The sequence below is a fragment of the Scyliorhinus torazame genome, chromosome 7, assembly GCF_047496885.1.
Source record: "Scyliorhinus torazame isolate Kashiwa2021f chromosome 7, sScyTor2.1, whole genome shotgun sequence".
Classification (NCBI taxonomy): Eukaryota; Metazoa; Chordata; class Chondrichthyes; order Carcharhiniformes; family Scyliorhinidae; genus Scyliorhinus; species Scyliorhinus torazame.
Genome location: NC_092713.1, coordinates 203,090,534 through 203,108,036, shown reverse-complemented (window position 1 = coordinate 203,108,036; position 17,503 = coordinate 203,090,534). Strand labels below are relative to the sequence as shown.

Below are 17,503 nucleotides of genomic sequence, written 5' to 3'. Positions count from 1 at the left end.
CCTCCGTAGCTGAGTCTAAACCCTGAATTGTACTCCCCAACACTTCTCCCCCAACAAATGTCTCTACCTCTTAATATGCTACTTAAAACCTGTTCCGTTTGCTCTAATCTCTCTTTTTGTATTTTGGTGTTAAATTCTGTTTAAAGTTTCTATGAAATGCTTTGGGCTGCATAACTAAAGTTGTTCGTCGTTCTTGTTTCAAGATGTCATATTTTCTTTTCATATTTTAAAAACCTCTGTTTTAACTTTTCCTGATGGGTAAAACCTATGAGTCGGATGTTAATATTTAATGCTGACCTCTAACTGGTTAACCATCCAGTGTTACAGTCCCGGCTCCTCTGTTCCTGTATGGTCTGCCTTGTTGCCATGGGCATTGCATTGACTCTTATTGTCTCCTGTCGGAATGATAAGCATCTATTCTTAGACTGCAGGAACTGTCAGGGTTATACTGCAGCTAAACTCCTATTAGCCTTGACATTTGTTCATGATTCGCAATGACCTAGACCAAACATATTACAAACTGTTGAGTACCCACCCACTTAGAGGAATAAAACCTTTTGGCTTTCTTCAGTTTTTCGACTTGCTGCTGTTGTCTTTTTGTGTGTAATTTTGATTTTAAGGAAAAAAAAACTGCCTGTGTTGACCAAGCTGTTTTACTTGAGGTGCCACCACCGTCTTTGAAGTAAGGATGTGGTGTCCTGTCCGGGTGGAGATCCATGTGGGATGCCCAGGCAGAATCCATGATTGTAGTCAGCTAATTGGAAGCAAGGAATGAGCTGCACCAAAATGGATAACGGATGGAAGGACAGATGACTCTCAACACTTAAAATGATCCCCTCTCTGCATTCTATCTGAATTTGTCAGAATAAATATTACATTTACCAGAAACTGCCAGGATTCTGTCAGAAAAATATCCTGTCAGAAATTTTTTCTGTATAGATGCCTCACCATCCATACCAATTTCAAATGTGAAATAGTGATCATTGGCCACCGTTTGTAATCGTGCATTTCTCACTTTGTCTGACTTTTGTGGAACTCTGCTGGTTTTAGGTGCCTGTTCACTGTATAGATGTAAGATTATAAGTTGGGAATGTTATATCCCAACTAGGGTAACATTCACAGTTAGATTATGGGTGCCGCTGGAGTCAATCTGGACCCTTCCTATAATTCACGGATTCCTATAATACTGATGATCTCTATCTACTGCTTCTGCGAGAAAATATTGTGATTCTGGGACGATGGCAAGTCGCAAAGGAAAAGAGCATGGATGGTCTGAGGCAGTAGTTCATGGTCAGAGGCTCATTACCTGCTTCACGTCTGGGCAGATAAATGCCAGATTAAATGAATGTAGAATGGTGTATCTAGCTTTGGGCACGGAATAACATATCAACACTGTTGTTGCGACTTCTATTAAAATGTTACGTGGGGTGACTGAAGTTGTTGAAGTTTCCATTTATGTTGAAAGCGCCAGGTTATATGCTCTATGTCCTTTCAAACTTGGGTTGTGTCTGGGAAGAGCATATATAACTAGGGCAGCATTCTGGTGCTTGTTATCTACAAACTGGTGGTATTTTTAAAAATAGATTTAGAGTACCCAATTCTTTTTTTCCCATTAAGGGACAATTTAGGATGGCCAATCCACCTACCCTGCACATCTTTGGGTTGTGGGAGTGAGACCCACGCAGACATGGGGAGAATGTGCAAATTCCACACACACAGTGACCCGGGTCCTCTGTGCCTTGAGGCAGCAGTGCCACTGTATAGCCACTGTGCTGCCCACTGGTGGTGTTAATGGTGGGATTACTTTGAGGAAATAGTTTAGTGTCACTCCTGAACAATATACAACATTAAAATATATATAAATTAAAGTATTTGTTTTCCAATTTAAAATGTCACCTGGCAGTGCATCCCAAAGCACTTAGCAACCTGTAAACTACATTGAAATTGTGGCCACGGTTCTCCTGCAGGAAACTGCATTCATTTAGCACAAAGAAAGCTCCCATGTAGATTAATTTCTTCTTAATTTAGGACAAAAGTTCGGCACCATACCGTGGGCTGAAGGGCCTGTTCTGTGCTGTATTTTCTATGTTCTATGGACAGCAATCGGAGAATGACCATGACCATCATCTGGTTTGGTGAGGTTGGTTGCGGGATAAGTACTATCCAAGCCACACGGGAACTGTCCTTGCTTGGAATGGTACCATGGGATTTCTTACGTACACCTGAGAAGGAAAACCGAGCCCTTTTTTAATGTCCCATCTAACAAAAGCCTCCTGACAGTGCAGCACTCCTTGACGCTGCACTGGGATTCTCAGCCCAGATTGTTTTTCGTCTGAGATTTGAAGCTCATTTCACTCCAGCATGAAAGTTGAGTCAGGTTGGCACAGGAAAGCCAATGCTGAAAGTGAAAGAAATATTGAGAATGGTGCAGACCAGGGAAGCAAGAATGCTGATGGATTCACAAAATCGATACAAAGAAGCTGACAGTTCTTGTTGCTTGCTGGAATCATTGATCCATGTACCATTTATTTCCAGGCATTCGTCCTCCCATTTTAAATGGCCCAATGCACCCGCGCCCCTTAGTGGCGCTGTTGGATGGCCGGGATTGCACTGTGGAGATGCCAGTCCTGAAAGATGTCGCAACAGTGGCATTCTGTGATGCACAGTCTACTCAGGAGATACACGAAAAGGTAAGAACAATCTGATTTGCTCGTGCTCTTGTGGAGGGTTTAAACTCGAGGCAGTGCTGTGGGAATCGGGTGGTAATACAAGAGAGAATGCCAAGGTGCAAAGCAACAGATAGAACTAGAGTAGAAAAAACGAGAGTAGAAAATAGTAAAAACCATCGAATAGAAGCCCTGCAGTGCAGAAGGAAACAATTCGGCCCATTGAGTCTGCACCAACCCTCTGAAACAGCACTCTACCTAGGCTCACTCCCCCGTCCTATCCCCGCAACCCCACCCAAACAGCACATTTTTGGACTGTGCGAGGAAACCCACGCAGTCACTGGGAGAACGTGCAAACTCCACACAGCCGCCCAAGGCCTGAATTGAGCCCAGGTCCCTGGCACTGTGAGGGAACGGTGCTAACCACTGCCACCATGCCGCCTAAGGTATTAGGTAGGTTCAGAACATGAGGGAAAGTAAATATGCCTAAATTAGGGTTACAGTGCATGTATGTGAATACATACAACATAGTGCAGAAGGGAGGCCATTCGGCCCATCGAGTCAGCACCGACCCACTTAAACCCTCACATCCACCCTATTCCTGTAACTCAATAACCCCTCCTAACCTTTTTTGGCGACTAAGGACAATTTATCATGTCCAATCCACCTAACCTGCACGTCTTTGGACTATGGGAGGAAACTGGAGCACCCGGAGGAAACCCACGCAGACACTGGGAGAACAGGCAGACTCCGCACAAACAGTTACCCAGCAGGGAATCGAACCTGGGACCCTGGCGCTGTGAAGCACAGTGCTAATCACTTGTGCTACCGTGCTGCCCTAGTAAATAAGATTGAGTTGTATGACTAGATAGCCGCATTGAAATATGCGAAACGTTGTTTGGTAGTTATTGCTGAAAAAAATACATTTTGTCGAAGTTTTTCATCTTGCACTCAACCAAATGTCAAGGGAAACAAGTTTATGCTGTGTGAGAAGAGAGTGCTGATTGGTTGGCAAGTGTACTCTGGTAGAGGTATCACCATGGAGAATGCACCAGTTAATGGTGACAGTTAACTGCCAAGCATTGTTTGAAAACTTAAACTAGGCAGCTTGACTCTGGTCAAAGCATTGCCCTGAAGATTGAACCAGCGAATGGATATCACTTATTTTGCTTAGTTGAAACAGGTGTAATGTGTATATGCATTCTTTCTGTCTGCAAAGAACAGGACCTGTATATTAATAAATAGTTCCAGTACACACAAATGCTGCACACTGAGCCTGAATGATAATCTTAATTTTGTTGTCCGCATAATTTTTTAGCATACTGAGGATTATTTGAATGACATCTAATGTTGGATGTTTTGAGTTTTGCAAGCATGGCCTGGTTGGGCACGGTCCACACCTTGCCGGTTACAAACATGCTGTTTGATACAATCTGCCAGTCTTTGGAATGTTTGCTGTACATACCTAGCATTGCACTGATACTGAAATGGTTAAGTGATGACCTTGTGCTGGTTCATTCCTCAGGACAATGCCGTGACCAATCAGAGTCAAGTTTCCTAGTTTAAATTTTTAAACAATGCTTGACAGTTAACTGTCAGCCACCATTAATTGGTGCATTCTCCATCGGAACATCTATACCAATCATGGTCCACTTGCCAACCAAGCAGCACCCTCGTCTCATACAGTACGAATTATTGTTCCTTTACATTTGATACTCTTAAGACTGTCCAGATGAGTGCAAGCCAAAAAACTTCAACAAAATGCATTTTTCAGCATTACTCAAATGGCATTGTGACAATTGCTGAGACCTGGCTCAAAGAATGGCAGGATAGGATATTAAACATTTGTGGATACGAGGTGTTCAGGAAAGATGGGAAAGGAAGGAAAGGAGAAGGCATGGCAGTATTGATTGATGAGAACGGTTGCAATGCTGGAGAGAGAAAAGATGCCCCAGTGGTGTAAAGGGCAGAATCTATTTGGCTAAAGCTAAGGAACGAAAAAGTTATAATTACATTGCCCGGTGTAGTCTATAGTCTATCAACTAGTGGGAAAGATGTAGTGGTACAAATTTGCAAGGAAATTATGGAGAAGTGCAAGAATTTTAGGACAGTTATAATGGAGGACTTTATTTATCTGACATGGGCTGAGATAGTAGTATTGTAAATGGCAGAAAGGCACAAGAACTGCTAGTGTGTGTTCAGGAGAATTTTCTTAACGCATCATGTTTTCAGTCCAACAAGAAAGGAGGTATTGTTAGACTTGGTTCTTGGGGATGAGTGAATCAAGTGTCAGGAGGGGAACATTTAGGTAACGGTGATCATTGTATTGCAAGGTTTAAATTGGCGATAGAAAAAGACCAGGAACAAACCAGAGTAATAATTAACTGGGGGAAAGCCAGCTTCAATGGGGTACGAATAGACCTGGCCTGGATAAATTGGAATCAAAGATTAGCACAAAAAAGTGTAACTGAAAATTGGGCTGCCTTAGAGGACCTGATAGGCACAAGCAACGAGAAGGGGGGAATATGTGGGAAAATGTACGGACAGCTACTGGACAGAGCCCGGACTCCACTGGACGAGACCAGACAAAAATGGGAGGATGAACTGGGGACAGAGGTAGGAGCGAAGCACTGAGTAGGGAGAACTCCTCCACCTCCTGCGCAAGGCTAAGCCGAATGCAGCTCTCAGTGGAGCACAGAGCGCACCTGACCAGAACCCGAATGAGCAGGTTCTTCCCAGAGGTGGAGGACAAATGTGAGCGGTGCCAGAGGTGCCCGGCCAACCACACCCACATGTTTTGGGCTTGCCCCAAGCTTGCTGGGTTCTGGACAGCCTTCTCCGAGGCAATATCCAGGGTTGTGGGGGTGAGGGTGAAGCCATGCCCAATAGTTGGGGAAACCACTTTTTTTCTCCCATTCTGTCCGGAAAATAAAGAAGCACAGCCGAAGCCAAGGGGGTTTGGGGGGGGGGAGGAGACAGGGAAGGGGGAGGAACCATTGACCGATCCAGAGGGTAATGGAATGCACGTAGGGTCAGTTAAACGAAGGACAAACGAAACCTCTCTGTATAATACAGGAAATTAGCACAGGTGAGAAAAATGTGATGTGTATATATACAACTGTTTATAAATATGGGAAATGCCAATAAAAGATTTTAAAAAGAAAAGAAAATTGGGCTGCCTTTAAAGATGACATACACAATCAAGATATATTCCCACAAAACTGAATGTTAGGACAAACCTGTTCCGAACTCTCTGGATGACAAAAGAGATGGAGATTAAGGTGAATCAGAAAAAGCATGCTTTTGACAAATCAGGTGGATAATACAATTGAGAACCAGGCCGAATATAGAACGGGTGGCATGGTGGCACAGTGGTTAGCACTGCTGCCTCACAGCAACAGGGAGCCGGGTTTAATTCCGGCCTTGGTTGACTGTCGATGTGGAGTTTCCATATTCTCCCCTTGTCTGCGTGGGTTTCCTTCCACAGTCCAAAGATGTACAGATTATGTGGATTGGCCATGGTAAATTGTCCCGTAGTGCTCAAAAGTGAGATGGGTTTACGGGTGAGTGGGCCCAGGTAGGATGCTCTTTCAGAGAGTCGATGCAGACTAGATGGGTCGAATGGCCACCTCCTGCACTGTAGGGATTCTATGATTCTAAGGTTTAGAGGAATTGAAAAAGGAATTGAGAAGTAGAGAGGAGTATGAGAAAATACTGGGAGCAAACGTAAAAGGGAACCAAAAAGTCTTCCATAGGCATATAGATAATAAAGGGTGGTAAGAGGAGGAGTGGGGCAAATTAGGGATCACAGAGGAGAATTATGCATGCAGTCAGGGAGCATGGCTTGAGGTGCTAAATGAATAATTTGCAACTATCTTTACCAAGGAAGAATATGCTCCCCAGGGCATTGGGAAAGAGGAAGTCGTTCAGACACTTTAGCGTTTTCGAACAAATGAGGAGGTGTTGAATAGGCTGTCTGTACTTCCAGATGCATCCCAGTACACTGCCAAGGCTGCGAGAATGGAAATTGTGGAGGCATTGGTCATATTTGTCCAATCTTCCTCAGACTTGTGGGTGGGTGCCTGAGGACAGGAGGACATAGAAACATTACACCCTTGTTCAAAAAAGGGTGTAATGAGTCCAGCAACTAGAAGCCAGTCACTGGGCAAATGCAGGTTTACTAATGAAAGTCAGCACCGATTTTGTTAAAGGGCAAATCATGTTTAGCTAACTTGAGTTTTTTGATGAGGTAGCAGAGAGGGTTGATGAGGATAATACTGTTGCTGTGGTGTACATGGACTTCCAGGGGGCATTTGGTAAAGTGCCTCACAGCAGACTTGTGAGCAAGGCTACGGTTGTGGAATAAAAGGGAAAGCAGCAACATAAATACAAACTTAGTTGAGTGACAGAAAATGAAGAGTAGTCGTGAATGCCTTTTTTCCAGATAGGATGACAGTTTACAGTGGAGTTCCCCAGGGATTGGTGTTGGGTCCTCTGCTCTTCCTGATGTACATAAATGACTTGGCTAGACCCTGGTTTACAGGGCATCATTTCAAAATTTGTGGACAACTTAAAACTTGTGAACTGTCAGGAGGATAGTGTGGAACGTCAAAAGGACATACAGGTTGGTGGAATGGGCAGGTGAAATTTAATGCAAAGAATTGTGAAATGATTCATTTTGAAGAAAGCAGAGCAGATATATAAAAGAAAATGATAGAATTCTAAAGTTGGGCAGGGGGGATTGGCTTTTCCGAACTTGTTTGAGGGCTATGGTGACGGCAGCGTTGCCAATAGCTCTGAGTCGGTATTCAGGGAGCCCAGTGGTGCAGTCCACGGTGAAGATATGGAATCAATTGAGGAGGCATTTTAGGGTGGAAGGGATGTCTGTGTTAATGCCACTATGCGAGAATTGTGGGTTTGAGCCGGTTTGGGGGGGAGGGGGCGAGGATAGTGCATATAGCTGGTGGAGGGAAATGGGGCTAGTCAAGGTGAGGGATTTGTACTTGGAGGAAGGGTTTGCCAGTATGGAGGAGCTAAGGAGAGGCTAGAGCTGCCAAGGGGGAGTGAGTTCTGGTATCTGCAGGTTAGGGACTTTGCACGAAAGGTCTGGAGGAGATTCCCTTGATTGCCGGGATACACCGTACTGGAGCGACTGCTGCTTCCAGATGTGGAAGGGGAGGGAAGAATTGGGGATATATACAAGTGGCTGGGGGAGCAGGGAGGCGAGTGGGTGGTGAAGATCAAGGAGAAATAGGATGCGGATTGGGAGGGGCGATCAATTGGGGAGTATGGAGTGCGGCACTGCATACGGTAAACGGGACCTCCTCTTGGGCAAGGATGAGCCTGATACAGTTTAAGGTGGTGCACAGGGTTCATATGACTCGGGCGAGAATGAGTGTGTTCTTTCAGGGGGTAGCAGACGAGTGTGAGAGGTGTGGGCGGGGGCCAGTGAATCATGCGCACATGTTTGGGGTTGCGGAAAATTGGGAAGATTCTGGGCGGGAGTGTTTGTGGTCTTAGCCAGGATAATGGACGAGGAGGAGGATCCGGACCCTCTGGTGGTGATATTTGGGGTTTCAGAGAAGTCAGAGTTCATGGAGAGGAGGAAGGCTGATGTTGTGGCCTTCGTCGCCTCTCTGATTGCACGGCGACGAATTTTGCTGGAGTGGTGGCCGGCATCGCCACCGGGGGTAGCAGCATGGTTGGGCGACCTGTACGACTTCCTGCGGTTGGAGAAGATAAGTATGAGTTAAGGGGCTCAGCAGCGGGGGTTTGAGAAAAGGTGGGGGGATATTTGTGACCGTGTTTGAGGAGCTGTTCACCGTGGGGGGGGGGAAGGTGGGGGGGGGGGGGGGAGGTGGGGGGGGGTGGGGGGGGGGGGGAAGGTGGGGGGGGGGGGGGAGGGGGGGAAGGTGGGGGGGGGGGGGGGGGGGGGAGGGTGAAAAAGGGGAAAAATTTGTACAGACTGTATGCTTCCCGGGGTGTTTTTTTGCAGTAACCTGTTTTGATGCATGTTTGTAATAAAATACATTTGTAAAATTCTTTTTTTTAAATTCTAAAGTAGGCGCGAGGTCCGAGAGACCTGGGTATACGTGTCTATAAATCATTGACGGTGGCAAGACAGTGGCTAATAAAGCATATGCATTCTGGGCTTTATCAATAGGGGCACAGAGTGCAAAAACAAGGAAGTTGTGATGACCTTGTATAAAACATTGGTTTGGTCTCAACTTGAACATTGTGTCTACTTTTGGGCACCACACTTAAGCAAGGATGTGAAGGCAATAGAGAGGGTGCAGAAAAGATTCCTGAGAATAGTTCCAGGGATGAGGAGCTTCAGTTACCTAGGTATAGAATCGCAGAATCCCTACAGTGCAGAAGGAAGCCATTCGGTCCATCGAGTCTGCACCGGCCCTTGGAAAGAGGACCTACTTAAGCCCATGCCTCCATTCTATCCCAATAACCCCACCTAAGCTTTTGGGCACTAAGGGACAATTTAGCATTGTCAATCCACCTAACCACATCTTTGGACTGTGGGAGGAAACCCACGCAGACACGGGGAGAAAGTGCAAACTCCACCCAGGCAGTCACCCAAGGCCAGAATTGAACCCGGGAACCTGGAGCTATGAGGCAGCAGTGCTAACCACTGTGCCACCGTTAGGACTTGAGAAGAGAATGTTGAGAGCAGATTTGATAGAGGTATTCAAAATCATGAGGGGTCTGGACTGAGTCGAGGAGTAACTGTTCCCATTGGTGGAAGGATTGTGAACCGGGGGCACAGATGCAAGGTAATTGGTAAAAGCAACAACAGTGACGGGATGAGAAACATCTTCACTCAGCGAGTGATTGGGTTCTGGAATGCACTGCCTGAGAGTGGGGTGGAGGTGGGATCAATTGAGGCTTTCATAATGGATTTGGACCATTATCTGAAAAGGAAATATTTGCAGGGAAAAGATGGAGTGACACGAGGTAAATTGTACCTTTAGAGGATCAGAACAGCCACGATAGGTTGAATGGCTGCTGGCATTTGCCCTGGGTGGTTTCACTTCCTGTTAATCTGCCATTGAACCTGTTTGAAGTGAATGAAATGTCTAATTGAATGTCACAAGTGTATAAAATAAATATTGCATAACGAAGCAGCACAGCTGCGGATGTTCACTGGTAATTAAGATAATGTGGATGAGGTCTGGAATGTTGGGTGACTCTGGATTTGGTGGTACAACATGCTTTTATATGTATTCCTTGTGGATGATTTTCTGGATTTTAAAAAAGTGGTGTGGTGGCATATTTAATTGTATTATAATTGCAATTACAATACGTCTGATTATTTATTTTCCATACCACTGCTCGGGGAAGTTGTAGATGCCTTCTTCCAGAAGAGGAAAAATCCCCCAGTGAGTCATACCCCTGTGTGCTGTTGCTTGTTTCCAAACAGCCATCACATAAGTTGTTTTGGTGCGAAGGCTTGGGAGCAAGGTCTCCATCGTCTTATCTGTTGGTGCTACATGGCCCAGTAGACTGATGTGAATTGTATTCTCTGGTCTGTTATGTTAGCTGGTCCCAACCAAAACTTAGTGGTAGGGAGGGGGGGGGGGGGACCTTGTGTTTTTAACTTGCTATTGGTAGTGCCTGCTGCTAAGTATGATGTGTGGCTATCAGATGAGGGCAGGATTAGTTTGGTTATGATGTCTTCTTTGGTTACATCTCTGTTGATACTTACTGTCCAAGTTTGCCCACTGGTCAAAAGTTGGGCAATCAAAATCTGCCTAAGATCCATTTTTGCCCACGCAGGCCCGCCTCCGTGGCCCGTGCCTTCCGCTTACCTTTAATGTGACACCTAAGTTCGCTTGTTCTTCACAATCCCACTTTGCTTTGTCATTCAATGTTACATTTCTGCTAAGGACTTCAGCTGATATACGCTCTCACTGCATCAGTTGGAAAAAAAAAACCAGGAAGTTTGTCCTCTACGCTCACCATGCTTAGTCTTCAAAGGTCTTTGAAGTTTTGAGGGTTTTAATCTATCATTTGCCAGTACTTCCCTGCAAAAAGGAACATAGGAATTATGAGCAGAAGTAGGCAATTCAGCCCTTCGAGCCTGCTCCGCCATTCAATCAGATCATGGCTGATCTCATCCTGGTCTCAAAGCCACCTTCCTACCTGTTCCCCTTTAACCCATTTTTAAAAAATCAGAAATATATCTATCGCCCTCTTGAAACCATTTAATGATTCGGACTCCACCGCACTATGATGCAGCGAATTCCACAAATTCACCACCATCTGCGAGAAGTAGTGCCTCCTCATCTCAGTTTTAAATCTACTGCCTCTCAACCTATATCTGTGAACACGCATGGGCTTTGCATCCTGATTTGCATTGGCACAATTTCTACACCCATACCTCCAGAAAACTTCATTATACTGCTGTGTTCCTGACTTCAGCTTCTTATGGGTTGTTCACCAGAGCCCTGGAGTTCACACCAGCACTACTGGCATTTACAAAATGGAGGAATCACTCTTGTGCCCAGAGCACGTGACATCAGTGTATGGGGCACGTGACCTGCTCCCTGCCGCTTGTTCTGTAGAGAAGTCTCCATCAATTTTCAAAACGAATCTGCTCTTGGGTCAGTGCTTTGACGTCAGGAGGAGGCTGCCTGCCTCGCTGGGCTCCGGGCCTGTGCACTGCTGAGGGGGCACACATACGCGGGATGGCCGGCATTCTGAAAGCTGGTTGAGGCCTTCATTTTTAAAATCTGGTCTTGGCCAGTGGGAGGACTTCCCGCGATTGGGAGCCCCGCAACCTTCCCCAACACCTGCCCGCTACCCACCTGTGGGTCGCGACCCTGAGCTTGCAAATGACTGAGCTAGATAGGTTCCAGCCAGCCCAAAACTTGACGTGTAAAGGAGCAGAGGGAAAAAAAGTTTTGTTTTGAAATTCATTTAAGAGAAAGATACTGGAGAAATTGTTGAACAACGGAACAAAAAAAAAAAAGCAATGGAAAATGTGTCGCAATTTCAGTACAATACTTGAGGGTGGAGGGAGTGGGTGATGTTGATGAGACTTAAAAAGAATAATGCTTCACCGTTTGCCTTATAATTTTGAAAATTGGTAAGGAGCAGTAGCAGTACCAATCACTGACATTGTGATTGTTTTGCCAACTCAACAATTTGGTCACTTCAACATCCATATTGGGAACCCTGTGAAATCATTCACAGCCTCAGGCCAAATTTTTTTAATGGGAGGTGTTAATGCTTGATTCTCTACCCTCATCCCATGAGTCCACAATTATCCCTATTGCGGTGAGCATTGAATTCCTTCCAGCAGTCACGGACTGTGCTCGAAGGGGTTGTCTTCCGTAAATAACGTTGAGAATATGGCTAATACCTCAACTGGAATAATAAACCTTTGAAGGGTGCAATGACCTCCTGCTTCACGAGCTGGATCAGTGAGCTCGCTTTTGGGGGTAACACTGAATGTTATCATCTGAACGGCTCTCTGCAAGCGATAATGGATGCCCAGGTGCATTATTGAGGATAAGTAGGATCTTGAAGAACAAGTTATTTTCCCTCGGATAAGTCTCTTTACGTGCAGAAAGCACTTCTCAAACCAACATCAAAAATGTCTGTTGTAACCCAGGCATTGCTATTCTCCTTCAAAAAGACTGGCAGATGAGATTTATTTTTCCCATTTAAGGGCTCGAGGATTTTCTGACCTATCAACCAGCATTGGTTTACATTTAAAGTCAGCCACGTGGCACGTAGTGTTAACCTGTCCTTTGAAGCCAGGAACTGCCCTTTCGTCTTTGGATATGAGAGTCCCATTTGGCATTTTCTTCTGGAACAGACCTGCTCTGCCTAGTATCCTCTCTGCGTCGCCTTGGGAAACTCTCCTGCAGCTGCATGGTAAGCTGATGCAGCCTCCCCCATGAACTTCAAATAATGCAGACCAAAACACTTTTTAAAGCGATCAAACCATCCTGTATTGACTGAAAATCCTCTGGAAGGCAATGGAAAAGCATCTTCTGCCCCACCTTCATCGTCACTATTATCATCAGTAACACCAGCACGATCCTCTACTTTTTATGTGCGACTACAGTTCAGGTGCCTTATTTCTTTTTTAAAAATATTTTTATTCTCCTTTCTCACATTTTCTCCCAAATTTACACCCACCAACAATAAATAATAATCAGTAACAAATATATCAATCCCCATATCAGTAACAACGATCCCATCCTCCCACCAAATCCCAAACATTTACCCGCATGTTCACATAAACAAATGACAAAAAGGAATCAGGAATGACCCATAGTTACCATTAACACAAACAGTCCCCCTCCTCCCAACACCCCCCCCCCCCCCCCCCCCCCCCAAACTAATGTTTGATGTTATCCAGTTCTTGAAAGTGCATAACGAATAATGCCCATGAATTGTAGAACCCCTCCATCCTTCACACGTTCACACACATCTTCTACTCCTTCAAAGAATCGGCTTGTCCTCGCCCTCGTGAGGTGTGCTCTGCATACCACCTTCAGCTGTATTAGCCCCAACCTCGCACACGAGGTGGTGGCGTTCACTCTCTGGAGCACCTCACACCAGAACCCCTCCTCCATATCCTCTCCCAACTCTTCCTCCCACTTTGCTTTGATCCCTTCCAGTGGCGCCTTCTCTTCCAAAATAGCTCCGTAAATCGCCTACACTACCCCCTTCTCCAGTCCCCCTGTCGTCAGCACCTCCTCCAGCAATGTGGAGGCCGGCTCCACCGGGAAGCTCTGTATCTCTTTTCTGGCAAAATCTCAAACCTGCATATATCTAAACATTTCCCCCAGCTGCAGCCCATACTTCGCTTCCAGCTCCTTCAATCCTGCAAACCGACCCCTGAGAAACAAATCTTTTAGTGTCTTAATCCCCTTCTCCTCCCATTTCCGAAAATTTCCATCCCACTTCTCTGGCTCAAATCTGTGGTTCCCCCGAATCGGCATTTCCCTTGACCCTCCCCCCAACCCGAAGTGTTGGCAAAACTTACTGGACTCCCTGAGTATTTCCCCCAGGCCATCGGGAGCGGCTGTTGCTAGTGCTTTCAATCCCGACCCCCTGCACAAACTCTCCTCCATTCTGACCCATTGGGAATCAACCCCTCTGACCCAGCTCCACAACTTCTCCACACATTCGCCGCCCATAATAATACATCAGGTTCGGAAGACCCAAACCCCCTGTCAGCCTCCCCCCCCCCCCCCCCTGTAGCAGCACCTTTCTAACTCTGGCCACCTTCCCTCCCCATATGAACAAAGTAATCATTCCTTCAATCTCTGAAAAAAGCCTTTGACAGGAAAATCGGCAGCCATTGGAAAATAAACAGAATTCTTGGCAACACATTCATTTTAACCGCCTGTACCCGATCCGCCAGTGACAAGGGAGACCAACTAGAAATGTTGTACCTGCGGAGCCCCCCCACTCCCGGGCAACCTGCACTGCCAGGTATCTAAAGTGAGGCCCTGCCCTACGGGATGGCAGCCCCCCCCACCCCTGCCCTCACCCCCGGCCGAGACACCACAAAATACTCACTCTTGTCGAGATGTAGTTTGTACCCCGAGTAAGACAAACCATATTCCCCCTATCGACACACTCGGTTCTGACATGTATAACAGCAAGTCAACGGCATATAAGGACACCCTATGCTCTGTTCTCTCTCTCTCTCACAACAAGCCACTCAGATATCCACCATGTGCTGAGTGCAACTCCAAGATAGTGTTAGGAATAGGTCCACAGATTCAAGGGTTATGATCGAACCACAGTAACCAGTTTACCATTGTAAATATATGTTAGTAATAAAACTGAGTTGTACCATCCGCAACCGTGTTGGTTCGTCTGTGTAGCAGAGCACCCAACACAACACCCCTCAGAAAGTTTGAAGTTGCTTGAATTTTCAGACCAACCATTTGTGTAGTTCAGGGGGATAGCCCACCTGGTTGCATTATGGTGGGCATGCATCTAAAAAGAACAAAGAAAAGTACAGCACAGGAACAGGCCCTTCGGCCCTCCAAGCCCGTGCTGACCATGCTGCCTGTCTAAACTAAAATCTTCTACACTTCCTGAGTCCCATCCGACTCATGTATTTGTCAAGATGCCCCTTAAATGTCACTATCGTCCCTGCTTCCACCACCACCTCCGGCAGCGAGTTCCAGGCACCCACTACCCTCTGTGTGAAAAAACCTGCTTTGTACATCTCCTCTAAACCTTGCCCCTCGCACCTTAAAACCTATGCCCCCTAGTTACTGACCCCTCTACCCTGGGGAAAAGCCTCTGACTATCCACTCTGTCTGTGCCCCTCATAATTTTGAGGATCTGTATCAGGTCGCCCCTCAACCTCCGTCGTTCCAGTGAGAACAAACCGAGTTTATTCAACCGCTCCTCATAGCTAATGCCCTCCATACCAGGCAACATCCTGGTAAATCTCTTCTGCACCCTCTCTAAAACCTCCACATCCTTCTGGTAGTGTGGCGACCAGAATTGAACACTATACACCATGTGCAGAATAAGATTCTTATTAATAGTTTGAAGACTGCCGAAAAGAACCTTTCACCATTTGAGGCTTGATTTGTCTCTCCTGCAAATAACGTAATTGAATCATGCCCATCCGGTGGTCATATTGTGTTGGCAGGAGTTGGTGTTTGTCTTGTAACTGAGCGCAAGGGAGCAAGCAGACGATGCAGACTGCGTTGCAAAGGTGTATAGGAAATAACGGCATGCCCACTGCCTGGTTCCCTCTCCTCCAGATACCCAGGAGGGGAATAGACCTGGTGGCTAGGGAAGAAAACCGAACACACCGACTTTGGTCTTGCCAATATTTAATTGGAGGAAATTTCTGCTCATTCCATACTGGATGACTGACAAGCTACATGATGTTAGATGCAGTGGAAGGGTTTAGAGAGCTAGTGGTGAGGTAGCGCTGGGCTCTGTTAGCATATACATTGAATTTAATGTGTAGTCAGGTGAAGTTTCTGGGGGCAGCAGGTAGATAAGAAAAAAAGAGGGTGGGGGGAGGTAAATTGGGTAAAGGCATCCTTGAGTAACACCAGAGGTAATGAAGCAGGAGCAGGAAGAGAAGCTATTGCAGCTACTTTTCTAGCTGCAGCTGGATAGATGAGAATGGATCCAGGTTAGGGCAGCCCCACACAGCTGGTTAATGCTGCAGGCTCATTTGAGGAAGATAATGTGGTCAGCTGTTTCAGAGGTTGCAGGCAGGTTGAGAAGGATAAGGTGGGATAGTACACCATGATGCACTTTCACTCTGGTGATACTTGTGACTTTGCAACCCATTTCAGTGCTCTGGTAGAGGTGGAAAACTGATTTGAGATATTTAAAATGGAGTTGGGGGGAAGATTGGCACAAGTTTGAGGGGAAAGAGGTTGGAAGAATGGTATTTTACAAGGACGCTGGGGTCAAGGGTCTTTTGAAGGATGGATAATGGTGATAGATTTGAAAGGGAAGGGAAACAAAACTGGAGGAGAGAAAGCTTTTAGCAGTATCGGCTATCGTGTGGGCCAGGAAGAGAAGTTGGATGATCGGTAGCTTGGGGAGAATTGAGTCAAAGTAGGAGGTCGGTCGCATTGACAGTCTGAGTTCTGAGATGACACCAGTTTGAATTAAAAAGAAGAGAGACTTTCAATTGTGTAGCCCAGTACCATGTCACTGAGGAACAGCTCGAACTGCTACCTGCACTTAATTAATTTAAAGTGCAGTGCGCCTAAGATGGACCACATTTGGAGTACTGTGTACAATTTTAATCGATTTACTTAAAGGATATAATTGCATTAGAAGCAGTTCGGAGAACGTTCACTTGACTGATTCCTGGGATGAAGGGGTTATTTTAAGAGGGAAGGTTGAACGATTTGGGATGTAGACGTAGCTGTTTAGGTCAGCATTTGTTGCCCATCCCCAATTGCCCATGAGAGGGTGGTGATGAGCTGCTGCCTTAAACTGCTGCAGTCCATGTGGTGTAGGTGCACACACTGCTATTATGGAGTTCCAAGATTTTGACCCAGTGACAGTGAAGAAACAGCTATATATTCCCAAGTAAGGATGGTGAGTGACTTGGAGGGGAGCTTCCAGGTTATTCTGTTTCCAGGTACTTGCTCCCCATGTCCTTCTAGCTGGTGGTGATCGTGGGTTTTGGAAGTTGCTGCCAAAGGAGTCTTGGTTCCTGAGTGCATCTTGTAGATAATACACACTGCCGCTACTGCACGTTGGTGGTGGAGAGAGTGAATGTTTGTGGAAGGAGTGCCAATAAAGTGGGCTGCTTTGTTGGGGATGGTATCGAGCTGAGTGTTGTTGAATTGCACTCATCCAGGCAAGTGGGGAATATTCCACCACACTCCTGACGTGTGCCTTACCATAAGACCATAAGACATAGGAGCGGAAGTAAGGCCATTCGGCCCATCGAGTCCACTCCACCATTCAATCATGGCTGATTTCAACTCCATTTACCCGCTCTCTCTCCATAGCCCATAATTCCTCGAGAAATCAAGAATTTATCAACTTCTGTCTTCAAGGCACTCAACGTCCTGGCCTCCACCGCCCTCTGTGGCAATGAATTCCACAGTCCCACCACTCTCTGGCTGAAAAAATGTCTCCTCATCTCTGTTCTAAAGTGACTCCCTTTTATTCTAAGGCTGTGCCCCCGGGTCCTAGTCTCCCCTGCTAATGGAAACAACTTCCCTACGTCCACCCTATCTAAGCCATTCATTATCTTGTAAGTTTCTATTACACCGCCTTGTAGGTGGTGGGCAGGCTTTGGGGAGTCGGGAGATGAGTTACTTGCCGCAGGATTCCTACCTTCTGACCTCTTG

At 46.1% G+C, this 17,503-nt stretch overlaps 1 protein-coding gene across 5 annotated transcripts in view; it reads left to right on the top strand.

The window, feature by feature from the left end:
- The window catches only part of LOC140426789 (C-terminal-binding protein 1-like), a 140,413-nt gene that overhangs the window by 74,687 nt on the left and 48,223 nt on the right, over positions 1-17,503 (top strand). For all 5 annotated transcript variants that reach the window (XM_072511959.1, XM_072511956.1, XM_072511957.1 and 2 more), the window contains one exon: positions 2,536-2,690. In XM_072511959.1, the coding sequence (XP_072368060.1) occupies positions 2,565-2,690 (126 nt within the window). In that variant the 5' untranslated portion in view covers positions 2,536-2,564. The remainder of the gene's footprint in view (positions 1-2,535; positions 2,691-17,503) is intronic.